Genomic DNA, 15,987 nt, shown 5'->3' on the forward strand with positions numbered 1-15,987 from the left:
AAATACCATTCTGGCTATCTTATGGGCATGTCAATGTAATTGACCAGAAAGTTGTTTCCATTAACCGGTGGCCTTCAATTCTTAACTCTAAAAGTGGTTGATTGCCGCCTACTTTTTAAAAAGCTAATGTTACAATACATGCCTTCCTTTTTTGTTTTGTTTATCACATTCATTTGTATTTTATTATGCTTTTTTTGTTTTGTTTTGTTTTGTTTTTACGAGACAAGGTTTCTCTGTATTGTTTTGGAGGCTGTCGGTCCAGCCTGGCCTCGAACTCACAGAGATCCGCCTGCCTCTGCCTCCCGAGTGCTGGGATTAAAGGCGTGCGCCACCACCGCCCGGCTTGTATCCTTCACTTTCTTACAATAGTCTACCACGTTTCTTAATCAGAGTAAAATTCAAATCCCCTATAAGGGCCTGAACACTTCATGACCTATGGCAGACTTCCTTTCTGGCCACATATGCCATTGTTTTTCTGTCTTAATGAAAATGACTCAGGTCGCTTGGGCTTGTCTAAGCTCCTCTTCTCCCCTGTGCCCTAAATACTCTTGTACCAGGTGGGACACCTGTATTCCAGTTTCCAGTAGACAACATATATTTCCCAGAAGAGAAAAATAAAACATCCATAACCTATAACACTTTTGTTTGTTTTTGTTATTCAAGACAGGGCTTTTCCCTGTGTAGCCCTGGTTGACCTGTAACTCACTCTGTACACCAGCCTAGGCTTGAACTCAGAGATCTGTCTGCCTCTGCCTCCTAAGCTCTGGCACCACCACACCTTCAAAAGACAAGGATGGAGAAATCCTTGAGATAAATCAAGTATACATATGAATAGGACACTTAGATAAAACACTAAAAGTATAAACAAGATCCCCCAAAGACATTCCACTTTCCTTGAAAAGTCTTACGGAACAATTCAGTGTTTTAAATAATCACTAATAAAATTAAAAGTGAATTCTTAATGGTATAATCTCTCCTTATATATTTCAGAACACACACACACACACACACGCACACACACACACAAAATGAAAACACCTTTTCTGCATTTAGTGCTTGAGCACAGCTACTCTAGAAGGTGACTACTTGTGATCTGTGGCCTTTTAAGCCAGAAGCATCACTACTACTTTGGAGTTCACTGTGTCAGTTCTTTGGTCTGCCTTAGCCCTATTGGATAGGAATTTCTTTTCTAATGTGCCTCTCAAATGATTCGCAGTAATATTCTATTTCTTGGAGTGTTTTTACACTACAAAATAACCTTGCATCTAATTTGTAGAATCACTAAATGTAGCAGTTAAAGAATTTATCTGTAAATTCAGTTTATGTCAAAACGGAGAACATACTTTATGTATAATCCGAAGTTTCTAACTTCCCTTAACCCTAAGCAGGCCTCATAACTACATGCGTGTCTGTAGTCTGTAAGACACTCGGAACATGTAGAGAACCATTGTTGGGCAGGGCTAGTTTGAGCTCCTACCAATCTCTAAAGTGGCCCCTTCAGTGCTTCCTTCACTGAGAACTGCTGCTGTAAACTCACTTATGATAAGAGCTGCTGCTGGAGAACAGCTGTGGGCTGCCAGCCTTGGGAAGCAGGTTTTTAGCTGTGAACACGTTAGCCGAATTGGTATTCCTCCAACTGGAATATTGAATGCAGTTTCAAATTCTACTTGCCAGAAAACCCCTTTTTAAACTATTTTCTTCTCCATCCTTTGGCCCTGAAACAATCTGGGAATGAGGTTTCATTTCGTTAGCTACCATTATTCTATCAGTCAAGCTGTCTGGGTAGAGGAAAAAAAAGTGGAAATCACTGCAGTCACCTTTTATTTAATCCATTAAAACAGGCTTTGTATAATCTTCTAAACACCTAAAATATAATGAGGTTAGTGTATATTAAGTTGAAATTTTTTTGATTATTCAAAGTTAAAAATTTTTAAGCCATGTGCCAAATATTCAGGTTCAAATTAATTTCAAAATATATACAGGCATGTAATTAACTTAAAAATGAGAAAACTGGATCAGAAACTGCACAAAACTACTAATGACTGATGAAACTGAGCTTTAAAAATCAAGGTCATCATCTATTACAAACTATTTTCCCTCAGTACACAAATTCATTTGGTTCAAAATTATCTTGACCATTAAAGAGCAAAATGTATAATAAAAGCTCTTGGTATTCAACAGTGCTCATAACCCTAACAAATTTGTTCATAAATTGAAATATTAACCGAATCCATTGTTTTCTACACAATAAGTTAATTTTAAGCAAAATAACCTCAGTGACAAACGCATTTCATTCATTATTTTGATGTTGAAGCTCTTGCACTAAGTTTTTTTTTTTTTTGGTTTTTCGAGACAGGGTTTCTCTGTATTGTTTTGGAGGCTATCGGTCCAGCCCAGCCTCGAACTCACAGAGATCCGCCTGCCTCTGCCTCCCGAGTGCTGGGATTAAAGGCGTGCGCCACCACCGCCTGGCTTTGCACTAAGTTTTTACAAGCTGGTGAACACTTACAAATTATTTCTCCCGCAGAACTATAACTACACATTCCCAGACAGTGTAAATATATGGTTGAGCTATAAGTTGAAATTTTAAAGGAACTAATGGCACAACATAGACTGTTCAATGAAAAAGAGTTGCTGTCAATAAAGTTTAAGGAAGTGAACAAAATTAATGCTGAGGTAGTTCCAAGTCATGGGAGAGGTTTTGTATCATATAATATTATGATCACATTAGTCAAGGTTATGGAAGTTTGTAGTAATCACAGAGTAGCAGAGGTGAGAGAGATTTGAGGACAGGAAAACACCAAAAAGTGACTAAGACACTTGAGAAAGAATATAAGTTGTTTTTCCAGATGTAACTTAGCAGCAAAGATTGTGAGGAGGGAATAACCCACGAGACAGTTAAAACGTAATAGATTTACTGACATAGGAAATTATACACATAGTGATAAAGCATAGAAGGCTGAGGGGATGCTATTATCATATTTGGAATTTATAAACAGTGGATTAGTGTAACATACAATAGATTTACGAGACATAAATGTCATTGCTTATGTCTATTTTTGTATATAATTTTGATGAAAATCACGCCTTTAATCCCATTACTCGGGAGGCAGAGACAGGCAGATATCTGTGAGTTCGAGAGCAGCCTGGTCTACAAGAGCTAGTTCCAGGACAGCTTCCAAAGCCACAGAGAAACCCTGTCTCTAAAAACAAAAACAAACAAAAAATCATTTATTAGTAACAATATGATAATACAGTTGAATTCTGTGAAGGTAAGATCCCATGGAATATTGATGCAGAATTATTAGAGCATAATAATGTTAAACTTCTTAGGGCTCAGTTCCTATTTAGTGTTTAAAAAAAAACGGAAAAGAAGAAGAGCTCTTAGACAAATATCCTGTGAGTCAGCTACATAAATGTACTTAGAAGGTAGTTACATTAATTAGAAACTTAAACAATTACCAGTGTGCTTTCAATTACAAGGGATGGTGAATGTCCCCATAATAAGGATAAAGATGATTAAAGCGGGGACAGTTTATGCCTTATTTCTTCTTCTTTTATAGGTTTTAAAACGACCAGAGTATTTTGGGAAGTTTGGTAAAATACATAAAGTTGTCATCAATAATAGCACATCATATGCAGGCTCACAGGTAACTCATCATAGGGATTTTTGCCTTTCCTCCCTATGGTCTGGGCTTGACCTGGGCTGTCAGAAGGAAAATTTTCTTTCTGTAATCAGAAAGCTTGAGGGTCAAAGGAGTTCTACAGTGTAGTGACCTCTGTTGGTGGGATGGGGGAGTGTTTATGTTCATTTGATCCCTTAGGTCTTAGAGTGAATGACTTGATGGAATAAGAGGGAAATAGAAAACAAAGTTTATTGAAGGGGTTAAGGGGTGGGGGTGGTTACCAGATAACCTGATAATTAGATAGTGATTTATAATCGGTATTAATTTTAGATATTGAAAAAATAGAACGGCTTTATCAAACTGGCATTACTTAACAACTTGCATTTATTTTTGAGAGTATTTGTTTTGATACGTTTTTAAATCTGATCTTTTAAAATTTCACTTTTAAACTATTTTTGTAACTTTGATGAGCCTGTCAAGTTACTTTTGAAAAACAAGGGATGGGGGGAATACTATTTTATTTATTTATGTTAAAATCCACTTATAGCTAGTTCAAGTATGATTGCTTTTAAATGAGCTAGTAAAAGGAAGATTATATCAAAAACTACTACTTCTAATTATTGCTATTATTATTAACAATGTCAGTAGTGAAATAAAAACCTTTAGAATTCTTAGGTTGTAAAATAATTTTATTTTCAGTACTAATTTGAAACTAATAACAATGGGATGGAATGTGCTTCGCTTTAGGGTCCGAGTGCCAGTGCTTATGTAACCTACATCCGGTCAGAAGATGCTCTCAGAGCAATACAGTGTGTCAACAACGTGGTGGTAGATGGCAGGACTCTCAAGGTAATATGTTTCTCTTGATTGTCTTCTGCCTTTCAAGAGGAAGGGTAAGATTAAAACACAGAGGAGTACCTGGCATTTAAATGGTAACTTTGAAGGCATTTAATTTACAGGATGTCTTTTTGGTTTCCATACCAACCTGTTACGTACAAATTATTTAGTACTAAGTAGAACTCTATTTCATTTACTGGGTAGGAATACACATTATTTAGGGAACAATACTTTAAAATTTTAGTTTATGTTTCTCTTATTTTATGAAATAATTGTGATTGTTGTTACTAAATACCTGATCTTTGGTTTACATTTGGGCAAATAGTCCCAACCATTGTAAATGGAAAAAGGATGGCATCATTTAAATAGGAATTTCCTTTCTTCTGTACTGAACTACTTATAAACACGGAACAGGCTTTCCTTGCCCCTGGTGCCTAGAGAAAATTTCAGTTTGCAAATTTTGGGAAGCCATTCACTTAGATGTTTTCTCTAGATCTCATAAATAAATGTCTGCAATAAGTCCACCAGTAATAGTTCAGCTCCCTAGTGTTATCAGTCACGATTTGTTCTTTCTGTGTTTCATCTTAGGTGAAGTAATAACAATAATCATAGAAAATGACATCATGTTATCAATTTATATTTTGAGTATTCTTTCCAATGTTTCCCTCTTCCTCCTCCAGGCATCTTTAGGTACAACAAAATACTGCAGTTACTTCTTAAAGAATATGCAGTGCCCAAAGCCTGACTGCATGTACCTGCATGAATTGGGAGATGAGGCAGCCAGCTTCACAAAAGAGGAAATGCAGGTAGTAAACTCATGCGAATTACCAATTTAGTACGAAGGAATTACTTTTAATTTTAAAATTGTAAAGACAAGAATGAAGATTTGTTGCTTTAAAAGAAAAGTTAACACTTTAAAGTAGCATTTCCAAAGTATGTCTTAAAATGTTTCTTCTAAGGACATGGTTACAATATAAATGAGTGTGTGGTCAGCTGAGTCAGAAAACTACATTAGTGAATCAGCTGATTGGTTTGTTGCAAAATGTTGCAGAGGCTTTAACATGCCAGCATATATTCAAAAGGGAGCCTGGGTTGACCCCAGGAAACGCTTTGGGGAGTCCACTTTAAGGAGAGTGTCAGCAGTAAGAAACCCAAGGAATTACAGTAATTATTAGTTGGGGGTTTTTTTGGTGTTGCTTTTCTCTGTTTAGGTTCAACATCTACTCTTTATAGAATGTTCTAGAAAGTAATGTGTTCAATGATGGTGATAATCATTTTTAAGCAGTGACTCTACTTTGAAAGTGTCCACAGAGTAGTCATTGTCCTATAAAAGGTAACTTGAAGGCTTAATATCCTGTCTTCTTTTTTACGTTTCCTCTTCTCCTGTCTCCTTTCAATTTGTAGTATAAACATGCTTTTACAAGTAAAAATGTTGACCATACGGCATATTAAAATGAGGATTATACCAAAGCACAATGCTGCAGTTCCCTTTTGTAGATGAGGACTTCAGATTGTTGCTGTGGACTTTTGCAGGAATACTTCTCATTTAGAAGGTGGGGGGCATTCATTGCTACTTTTTATTCCAGGTCAAACTAGAAAAATATATGAGCTCCTTTAAAGGAAGATTGTAAACAGCATGAAATTTTGTCTCTTTTGACTTGGAGTTAATGCAGATTAAGTCCCATTATATTAAACATCTTGGTGATTTTGACAATACTGTCTTTGAAATTGAAGTGTTTAAAATAATAATATTCAACAGGGTAGACAATACAATCTTTTTTTCAGTTAGTACTTTAAAAGTTTTGTTTTGTTTATGAGTGATTTTTCTTTAAATAAATAAGATTTTGCTTTTTAAGTGTGTGTGTGCATGTGTGTATGGCATATACAGGTTATGTGCAGGTGCCCTCCCCTGTCCATGCACCTGTGGAAACCAGAGGTACACATGGAATGCTTTTCTGGATGGCTCTCTACCTTAGTTTTTGAAACAGCGTCTATTTGGTTGATCTGAGATTGGCTGACCAAAGAGAACCTAGTATCCTACTGTATTCTCCATATATATTCTGTTTTTTTTTTTTGCGAGCGTGCGCACACACACACACACACACACACACACACACACACACACACACACACACACACACACACACACACGACTCCAGACTCAGGTCTGTGCGCAAGACATACACACGTGCATACACGCACATGACTCCAGACTCAGGTCCTGGTGTTTGTTCAGCAGCACCTTGCCCACTGAGTCATTTCCCTAGCTTCTGGGTTACCTTCTTAGATGAACTCTAGATAGATAACATTTCAAGCTGCATTTTAAGTAGCACCCAAATACTTACTGTTACAGTGGAAATTTGTATAAGGATTTCAAAGTCCAAGTTGATCTTCTGTAAGTCTGTTGTTCAACAATAGGAGAAAAATGCATGTGGTGAGATTTTTTAACTGCTTGAATGAACTGCTCCATAATCACTTATAATAGCTCCAAAAATATTGCTTGCAGAAGTAATTTTTTAGGTGGTTCATGTTTTTAAAGATGAAAATTCATATCTAAATATATTTTTCTTAGCTTAAAACTCATTCATAGTATGTTCTTTTTGCCTGAGTTTAAAATTATTCTGATAGTTTCTTTGCTAAAATGTTTCTCAGTTTGGAAAGAAAATTTGAGTAAGTTATATTATGGCAAAAACCAAAAACTATGTTACTGTGTAACTCAGAATTGAGTGTCCAGCTTGTGTGTCAGCGTAGGGAGCAGTGCTGTGTCTGCTGGACATGATGCAGTTTTTTTGTGCTAAGTTAGATGATACCACTTTTGCTTCATGCTTAGTTTATTTTTTCTGTTGTATTTTCATTTTGCCACAATATGTACTTAAATCACAGCTTTAAAATAGTTGATATTCCCACCAGTAAGTGAAAAGTGAAATGTTCTTTTAGTGAAGACACACATACAGTTGGTAATAAGCTGCTCAGAAGGTTTTTCATTGTTTACAGTTTGTTTCTGCAGTGATCCTTGCCTGACTTCTCCTGTACCTTTTTGTGACATTGCCTTCTGATAGAAAGCTACCCCAACTGCAATAGAGCAGTGTTTTCTGGTATATACAGTGGATGCCAGCAAGGGTTTCTGTAAAGGCCAGCCTAGGAAGGTGTTTTTGGGTTTCTAGACTATAGGACATCTGTCCCCATGCTCCACCATCCCCATTGTAACACTTCACTCTGACTCTGTAGCAATAAAGCACTTACACAGTGTATAAATGAGTAGCCAGACTGTCCCAGTGAAGCACTGGGGCAGCAGGAGAGACTGTCTGTAAACTGCTTACTCCTGGTTTAGAGTTTAAGACATCAATTTTTATTTTGTTACTGGTATGGAGAAAGTAGAGAATAAAAACAAATCAATGGTACTTTTACCTGGTGTAAAAAAGGAAAATGTAAGAAAACTGGATTCATTGTGCCATTGATCTCCAAATAAAAGCAGAAATTGTTTAATCATCAGATGTTCTGGTTGCCTTCCAGTTGTTGTGACAAACAGCATGGCCAAAAGCAGTTTATGGGAGGAAAGGGTTGTGGTTCATCTTTGAGGGAAGTCTGGGCAAGAACTCATGGAGAAATGCTGCTTGCTTTCCTGCTGATCTACTCGTACAAAGCTAGTTTTCTTTTATAGTCCAGGAATCATGGCCTGAGCCAGACTCCTCTATATCAATTAACCCTCAAGGTAACCCCCCACAGACATGCCCACAGGTCACTGATTGGGCAATCCTTCAATTGGCAGTCTCTTCTTAGGTGATTCTAGTTGTGTCAAATTGAGAATAAAAGCTAACTGGGGCATAGGAAATTCAGTAGTGACCTGTTAGAGTTTTCAGTTGTATGAAAGAAAATGAAGTAATTTAAACTTTTATTGTATTTATTCATTTATATATGTTTGTGCACATGCATGTGTGTGTGTGTGTTTGTGTGCATGCCACAGCACATATATGGAGGTCATAGGATAGCTTATGGGGTTGGATCTCTCCTACCATATATGTTTCCCAGGGATCAACCTTGGATTGTAAGACTTCTCAACAAGTGCCTTTGCCCACTGAGTTATCTCAGTGGCCTTCTGGTGCACTGGTTCTTGTGGAATGCTTTGGTTTATGGAGTATCTATAGTGTAGCTTAGCTGGAATAACTTGTTAGTCGAAAAGTTTGATAGCATCAGGTATCTTTGACTCTGTGAGAAAACTCTAATGTTCTCTTTATGGTACCTTTAATAATTACAAAGTAAAAGCATTTCATACCAGACTATGTTTTTTTTGTTTGTTTGTTTTTGAATCCCACTGCAGTTTTAATTTCTTCTTTCATTAGGCGGGTAAACACCAAGAGTATGAACAGAAGCTACTCCAAGAATTATATAAATTAAATCCCAATTTTCTTCAGCTATCTACTGGTTCAGTTGATAAGAATAAGAACAAAGTGACACCATTGCAGAGGTATGATACGTAAGTACTGACTAAGTACTGATAACCACTCCTTTCTGACGTCTTTCCCTCCTGTTTGTCATTCTTTTCATTGTGTATGTTTTTAGACAAAATTCATAACAAGATCTATCATTTATGCATCATCTTCAGCTATGTAGAAATGTTAGGTCATAGCTTCTGAGTCTGATTTTTATTTTATTTTATTTTAAAGCTCTTGCCACCCAATTTAAGGTTTCTCCCTAATATAAAAGAGAAACCATACTATAAAAGGAAAGAAGGTAGTCATTTGAAATGTAGGTTTGGGTTATAAGTGTGCAAGGCTGTTTAGTCTAGTGATCACTGATATTACAGTCTGTAAGGAGAGAGTGTCTTACCTTTGGGTACAAGCAGTCTTCCTGTCTTCAACCTCTTACATGATTTGGGTGGTAGATATTAACTGAGTGTTTAAACAGATTTATAATTTTTAGTACAAAGTCTCATGATGATTTGGTGATCTTCATGTCTTAAACTGTACTTTACTGTAAGTTGTCAGATATTGTACAGTTAAACAATAACTTTGGGGGTTTTACTGTATCCTATCTAAATGTTTTTTAGGTGAAAGTGATGTTTCATGCCCTGCTTTAAATAGTAGAGTTCCGTGTCTAGTAGAATAACTAGCTTTCAAAGGTATCAGTAAAAATTACACAAATTATTGTCAGTCTTTCTTCAAACATTCTTTCGTTTAAAATTGAAAGGAACTGTCTTAGTACCTTTGCTGAAGATTATTTAAATAGTAAAGACCTTTTAAATATGAGTATTTCTTATACACGTACACATGATGGGTATGTATATGTTTGTAGATATATAGGTAGATGTCAGCATAAAACATAAAATCACTGTATATTAAATAATGTGAGATTTCTTTATGTCAAAGTTAGGATAAAAGCTAAATCCAGCCATATCTTTTGTATGAACAAACTGACCCTCTCTTTTGATAATTGTACTATTATTTCTAGATGAATGGCCATGCGCTATTGCTCATTACCTACCACTTCTGTGGTACTTAAAAGAATAAGATTATCGAAGTAAACATTTCTGATACATTCAGCACTTATATGCATCATTGGTCTTATTAAAAATAGTTTTTCTGCGTGATTAAGTTACTTTAAAATGATGGAATACAAGTGCTGAGAGCAGGAAATGAGGAAGCCATCAATTGTAATGCGTAAGGATGGGTATTTTATAGCTTGGGGCTATAAAATGTAGATTGAGACATTATTTGTGCAACAACTGAGGATTATAAAAGGAATAGTACCTAGTTGGGCTACTGTGCTGTGGATACTGAGTTGACCTAGTGGTAAGAATCACAGAGTATACACTGTGCAGTGTAAGTGGTCATGGCTTGATATAGTCCATGTGGAAAAATGTTGAGTTCAGACTGAAGTGAAAGGAAGATGTAGATGTAAGTAAAAATTTGATGTGCTTATTTAATTTTAATAGTCCTGTGTGGCAGATGTTGTCATTACTTCATATAAGAAAACTAAAATGGAGCTAAATGCTAAGTATTCCACACAAATCAGTTAGAGAGACCAGATTCTGACCAAAATCCCTGTCACTTTGAAGACTAAACGCATCTCACTTTGCCATCATTTAAAAGGTTTTAACTATGCCACAATTTTAAAGGAGAAATTGCTAGAAAAGAATTTAATGTGTTTCATTAGTTTTATTAAGAGCATTTTGGCTGAAGATAATCTGGTACTTCAGAGTTGTAACTTCAGAGAATTGATAGTATTTTAAGCTTCCTTCAACCACAGATAGAGGGCACTAGTATATTGTCTAGTAAAGGTATTCAAAGAAAAACTTCTATAGGAATTTATCAGTTTTTATTCCATGGAGAGAAAGTGTATATTATTGTCCATCGTTGTTATTGTCATGTTTTTTGTGGTATTATGGATCAAATCCAGGACCTTGTGTGTGCCAGGCAAACAGTTCACCACTAACTCCCTTTTGAAAGCATGGTTGTATTCTTACTGAAAATTAAGTGTGCTCTGATAGACAGGTGCTATCTGAATGCAATGCCTTATTAATTGGGTATATTGGGAGGAATTCGCACATTAATCCTCTTCTGGATTCCTTGGCATTACTTGGTACCTCCAAGAAACAAAAAAGATACTAGGTGATGGTGTTGCCTTTAATCCCAGCACTCAGGAGGCAGAGGCAGGCATATCTCTATGAATTCCAAGGCAGCCTGGTCTATAGAGAGATTTCCAGGAGAGCCAGGGCTACACAGAGAAACCCCCGTCTCAAAAAATGTGTTGTGTAGTTTGTCAAAAATGTAGAAGATACTCTCAAGCAGAACTTGATAAATCATTATCAGGTATTAAGATATCTATGAACTCTGAAATTTCATGCAAAATTTTATGCGTCAGTTGGTTTTATATGGAGACTGCTATGCTGCTAGCTAGAGGTAAATCTATGAGTAGGAGAAAACAGTGATCCTCCACGTATGGACAGGAACCATTCAGAAAAACTGTCTTCACTTCATTATAGAAAAATGACTTACAATTTTCATTTTTACTTTTGCATAAAGCCCAGAGCTTTTTATTAGTACTTATGGCTAGAAGTCTACTAACTAGGATACCTACATTAAAATTGGTTAATTGCTAGGGATTTGGATTTTTGTTTTGAATTCTGTCGTCCTTTTCAGTCTCTGTCCAGTTCTCATTTATATGTGGTTACTACACATGTGCAGTCATAGTGGGAAGCTATTAAGTCATCTGGGGGACTCTTACCCCACTTAAGTTGACTACAGTTAAAACATTATTAGAGCCACTGATATAACAGAATTGTTTAGAAAGTTAGACCCCCCACTCCATAGTGGCTCAGTGACAAAAGTGAGGCAGTTTATGTCCTTGCCTGGTAGGGCACCGACTCAGGCAGAGTGGCAGGCAGGCTAATTAAGTACTCCCTTTAGGTGCCAAACAGTCAATCTTATATCCCTAATGAGGATCCTTTCCCCCTTTTCACCATTTGCTGAGTACTCTGAGGTACAGTCTTCATGTTGCCTAATTTTTATTACCAACTGCCTTCCATGCATATATTTAGTCATGTGGCATACCATGGCCTATATTTCTTCCATCCTGAGATTAAACTTTATTGTGGTCTTGAAGCAGTTAACACAAACAGATCTCCTCCAGCAAAACTTTAGGTTTGAATGAAAGGTAGCTAAAATGCATTAGCTGTTTGGTCAGGGGACCCAGTGCTCTCCGCTTATCTAAACCCTAAGCTCACTTGAGGCACTTTTCTATTTTTTTTTTTAATTAAAAATTGAGCATTGTGTTTTGTTTCTCACTGAATGAGTCAGGAGAGGGATGGTTGAAGATAGGATTTGTGGGTCTGGAAAAATGGCTGAACAATTACGAATACTTGCTACAAAAGCATGAGAACCAGAGTTGAATCTCAAGCATACTAACCTTAGTGCTGTGAGTTGGGGAGGAGACACTTTATGTAAAAATTTAAAAAAGGGGTATTGTAAGCCATTTGTCCACAATAGAAGAGGAATGTCTTTCTGGGGATCCATAAAATGATTTCTCAACACCAGCCTAGGTTCAGATTCGTTTAGAGAAGCTTTGTCTCGGATGGGCAGTGGTGGCACAGGCCTGTAATTCCAGCACTAGAGAGGCAGAGGCAGGCGGATCTCTATGAGTCTGAGGCCAACTTGGTCTACAGAGCGACTTCCAGGACAGCCAGTGCTGTTACACCCTGTCTCAAAGTGTGTGTGTGTGTGGGTGTGTGGGTGTGTGGGTGTGTGGGTGTGTGTGGTCTGTCTCTAGGAATATGGTGGAGTGTGATAAAGCAAGCCGGCCAAGTTCCTCCTCTGGCCTCCATGTGTACACATGGCACACAAAGAGGTACATACACACACAAGTAAATACATACATAACATGTTTTTAGAAGAAGAGGGTTCTTTGGTTCCTTATTTCCTAGAAGAGAAGTACAACAAAACAGCAATTGTGTGTTTAAGTCACCTTAAATATATAATATCTTTTTGAAAGTTGAACTTCATTGCATAGATAGAATAAATGAACAAAAGCTTTACCTACTATGTAAGAAGGCTTACCGCATCTTCAGACATCTTTCAATTTCGTTATTAAGAATAATTCTTATCTAGGTGTGGTGATACATGCCTTTAATCCCAGCATTCACAAGGGAGAGACAGGTGGGTTCTTGTGAATTCAAGACCACCCTGGTCTACATAATGAGTTACAGGACACCAAGACTTTGTAGAGAGACCCTGTCTCAAAGGAAAAAAAATCTTTGCACAAACCTGTGGAAATAAGGCATTTATTTTCGTTTTCTAATAAGTGGTTCTAGAGGTTATGAGAAAACCAATTAAAGCATTTACCCAGCTACAAACACTTCAGGTTTGCCGAAGCATTTGTTTCTTGTCTATAAAGAGCTAATTGTGCCACTTAAAAGTTGACCATATTTTAATGGTATAGTAGTAGTTTAAATATTGATGTGTATTTGAAGTCTCTACAAAGTAAAATGTATTCTGTGAACACAAGTTTTGTGTGTCAGTATTATAAATATATCGTTTGTGCTATTAAACATTTAAGTATCTCCCAAGATTTTTGAGGCTTTAGTAAACATGAAAAAATTAAGTGAATTCATCTTAATAAGCTTATCTAAGTATAAGGAAATATATTCATTTAGAAGTAGAGTGTATACGCATTTGTGTATACAGCAATATGCCTATAAAATTTGGAATTGTCAATTATATTGGCATGTTTCTTTACATACATTTACCTTATATTTAAAATGTAACTAAAATATACTATGTTTTGAATGTAATAAACAAAGGAACTAGACCCTCAACCTTTTTCTATCCCATGTTCAGTGCCCCCCCAATGAAGTTTTATTTGATCCTTCTATTGTATAATTGTTTTATGTTCAAAGATCTTTCTTTAAAACCCCTATCAAGAAGCGGAAGCAGACACCCCCAGCTAAGCACTGAGCCGAACTCCTGGAATCCAGTTGTAGAGAGGGAGGAGTGATGAGCAAATGGGTCAAGACCAGGCTGAGGAAACCCACAGAATCAGCTGACCTGAACAAGGGGGAGCTTGGAAACCAGCATAGGACTGATCTAGACCTCCTGAATGTGGGTGTCAGTTAGAAGGCCAGAGAAGTCCATGGGGTCTCTGGTAGTAGTATTTATCCCTAGTGTACTAATGGACTTTGGGAGCCCATTCCCCATAGAGGGATACTCTCTCAGCCTAGACGCATGGGGAGGGCCTAGGCCCTGCCCCAAATGATGTGATAGACTTTGATGATCTCCCATGGAAGGCCTCATCCTCCCTGGGGAGCAAAAGGGGGATGGGAGGATGAAAGGGAGAGGGAACTGGGATTAATATAATATGTAAACTAAGATTGTTTCCAATTTAAATTAAAAATAGACTAAAAAAAAACCTCCATCAAACTATTTTTTGGTTGGTTAACTTACACTGCTTGCTTACAGATAGTTTTGAATTTTGGTTTCTATATATTTAAAGTAAAATATTGAAATTTACCCTTGACTCCTTATTAGTTGTAAAATCTAGTATCTTGAGAGACTTGGGAGACTTGATCACTTTTTACTGTGTCTGTTCCGTTTAGTCCCTTTGTTGTTAGATCATTAGTGACATGCTGTCCCAGTTTGCTTTCTGCTGCTGAGATATACACCACGAGCAGAATTTTGCAACTTAAGGAAAGACTTATGGCTTATCGTCCATCATGAAAGGAATCAGGGCAGAAGCTGAGTCAGGAACTAAAGTAAAGCTCATGGAGGAATGCTGCTTACTGTCTTGCTGTCCATGACTCACTTAGCTTGATTTTTCTATGCAACCAAAGGCCAACTGGTACCACTTACTGTATGCTGGGCCCTCCCACATCAATCATTAATCAAGGAAATGCTCCATAGACTTTCCTACAGGCCAATCTGATGGAGGCATTTTCTCAGTTGAGGTTCCTTCTTTCCAGATGACCCTAGCTTGTGTCAAGTTGACAGAAAGCTGACTAGTATTCCAGGTGTTTTAACTTAGACTGACCTTATGAAAATGTGTTTCTAAATTCCATCTAGAGTTTATGCATATTTTCTGGAGATGTCATTTGTTTATGTGTTTCTGCATGTGAATTCATATGGTAGAGAGAACTGACTAGCAAGTTGTCCTTTGTCCTCCACGTGCAGCTTGCACAGGCACACACATGTGCACACACACAAGCAAATGTACGACAAGTTGCTGTTCTGCAATCCACAACCCCAGAGAAGCTGGGAAACAAGGAGGATTCTAAGAGAGATGTTGCATGGACCCCTGAGAAGGGGAAGGGGACAAGAGCTCCTGAGCAAATTGGGAGCTTTGGGGGTTGGCGGGAGAACATGAGGGATCGAGTTGGGGGAAGAATAGAGGAGAACTAGAAAAGAGATGCCTTAGTAGAGGGAGCCATTGTAGGTTTAAAGAGAAATCTGGTACTAGGGAAATGTTCAGAGATCTACAAGGATGACCCCAACTAAAAATCTAAGCAGTAGTGGAGAGGCTACCTTAAATGCCCCTCCCTATAAATGAGATTGATGACTACCTTAAATGCTGCCTGAGAGCCTTCATCCAGTGACTGATGGAAGCAGAAACAGAGATTCACAGCCAAGTACTGACTCAACCTCCTGGAATCCAGTTGTAGAGAGGGAGGAGTGATGACTAAAGGGCTCAAGACCATGCTGGGGAAACCCACAGAAACAGCTGACCCGAGCAAGTGGGAGCACACGGACCTCAGTATGACACCTGGATGACACCTGGATATTCAGCATAGGATCGAACCAGGCTCCCTGAATGTGGGAAGCCTGGGCAGTCTATGGGCTCTGGCAGTGGAATCAGTATTTATCCGTGTGCTAACGGGCTTTGGGAGCCCATTCCATATGGAGGGATATTCTCTCAGCCTGATCTAGGTCCTGCCCCAATGACGTGTCAGACTTTGATGATCCCTTGTAGGAGGCCTCACCCTTCCTGGGGGAGTGGATGGGGGCGGTCAGTGGGCGACATGGGAGGATGCAGGGGAGAG

General features: G+C 37.7%; 1 protein-coding gene across 6 annotated transcripts in view; it reads left to right on the top strand.

Moving 5' to 3' along the window:
* Nucleotides 1-15,987, top strand: part of Cnot4 (CCR4-NOT transcription complex subunit 4) — a 93,410-nt gene that overhangs the window by 40,178 nt on the left and 37,245 nt on the right. For 3 of the 6 annotated variants that reach the window (XM_005082394.4, XM_013122257.3, XM_005082396.4), the window contains exons 4-7: nucleotides 3,564-3,650; nucleotides 4,374-4,475; nucleotides 5,144-5,269; nucleotides 8,804-8,937. In XM_005082394.4, the coding sequence (XP_005082451.1) occupies nucleotides 3,564-3,650; nucleotides 4,374-4,475; nucleotides 5,144-5,269; nucleotides 8,804-8,937 (449 nt within the window). The remainder of the gene's footprint in view (nucleotides 1-3,563; nucleotides 3,651-4,373; nucleotides 4,476-5,143; nucleotides 5,270-8,803; nucleotides 8,938-15,987) is intronic. The other 3 variants (XM_005082393.4, XM_005082395.4, XM_005082397.4) reach the window with 1 other exon arrangement.

Source organism: Mesocricetus auratus, unplaced genomic scaffold (assembly GCF_017639785.1).
Source record: "Mesocricetus auratus isolate SY011 unplaced genomic scaffold, BCM_Maur_2.0 Super-Scaffold_100019, whole genome shotgun sequence".
Classification (NCBI taxonomy): domain Eukaryota; kingdom Metazoa; phylum Chordata; class Mammalia; order Rodentia; family Cricetidae; genus Mesocricetus; species Mesocricetus auratus.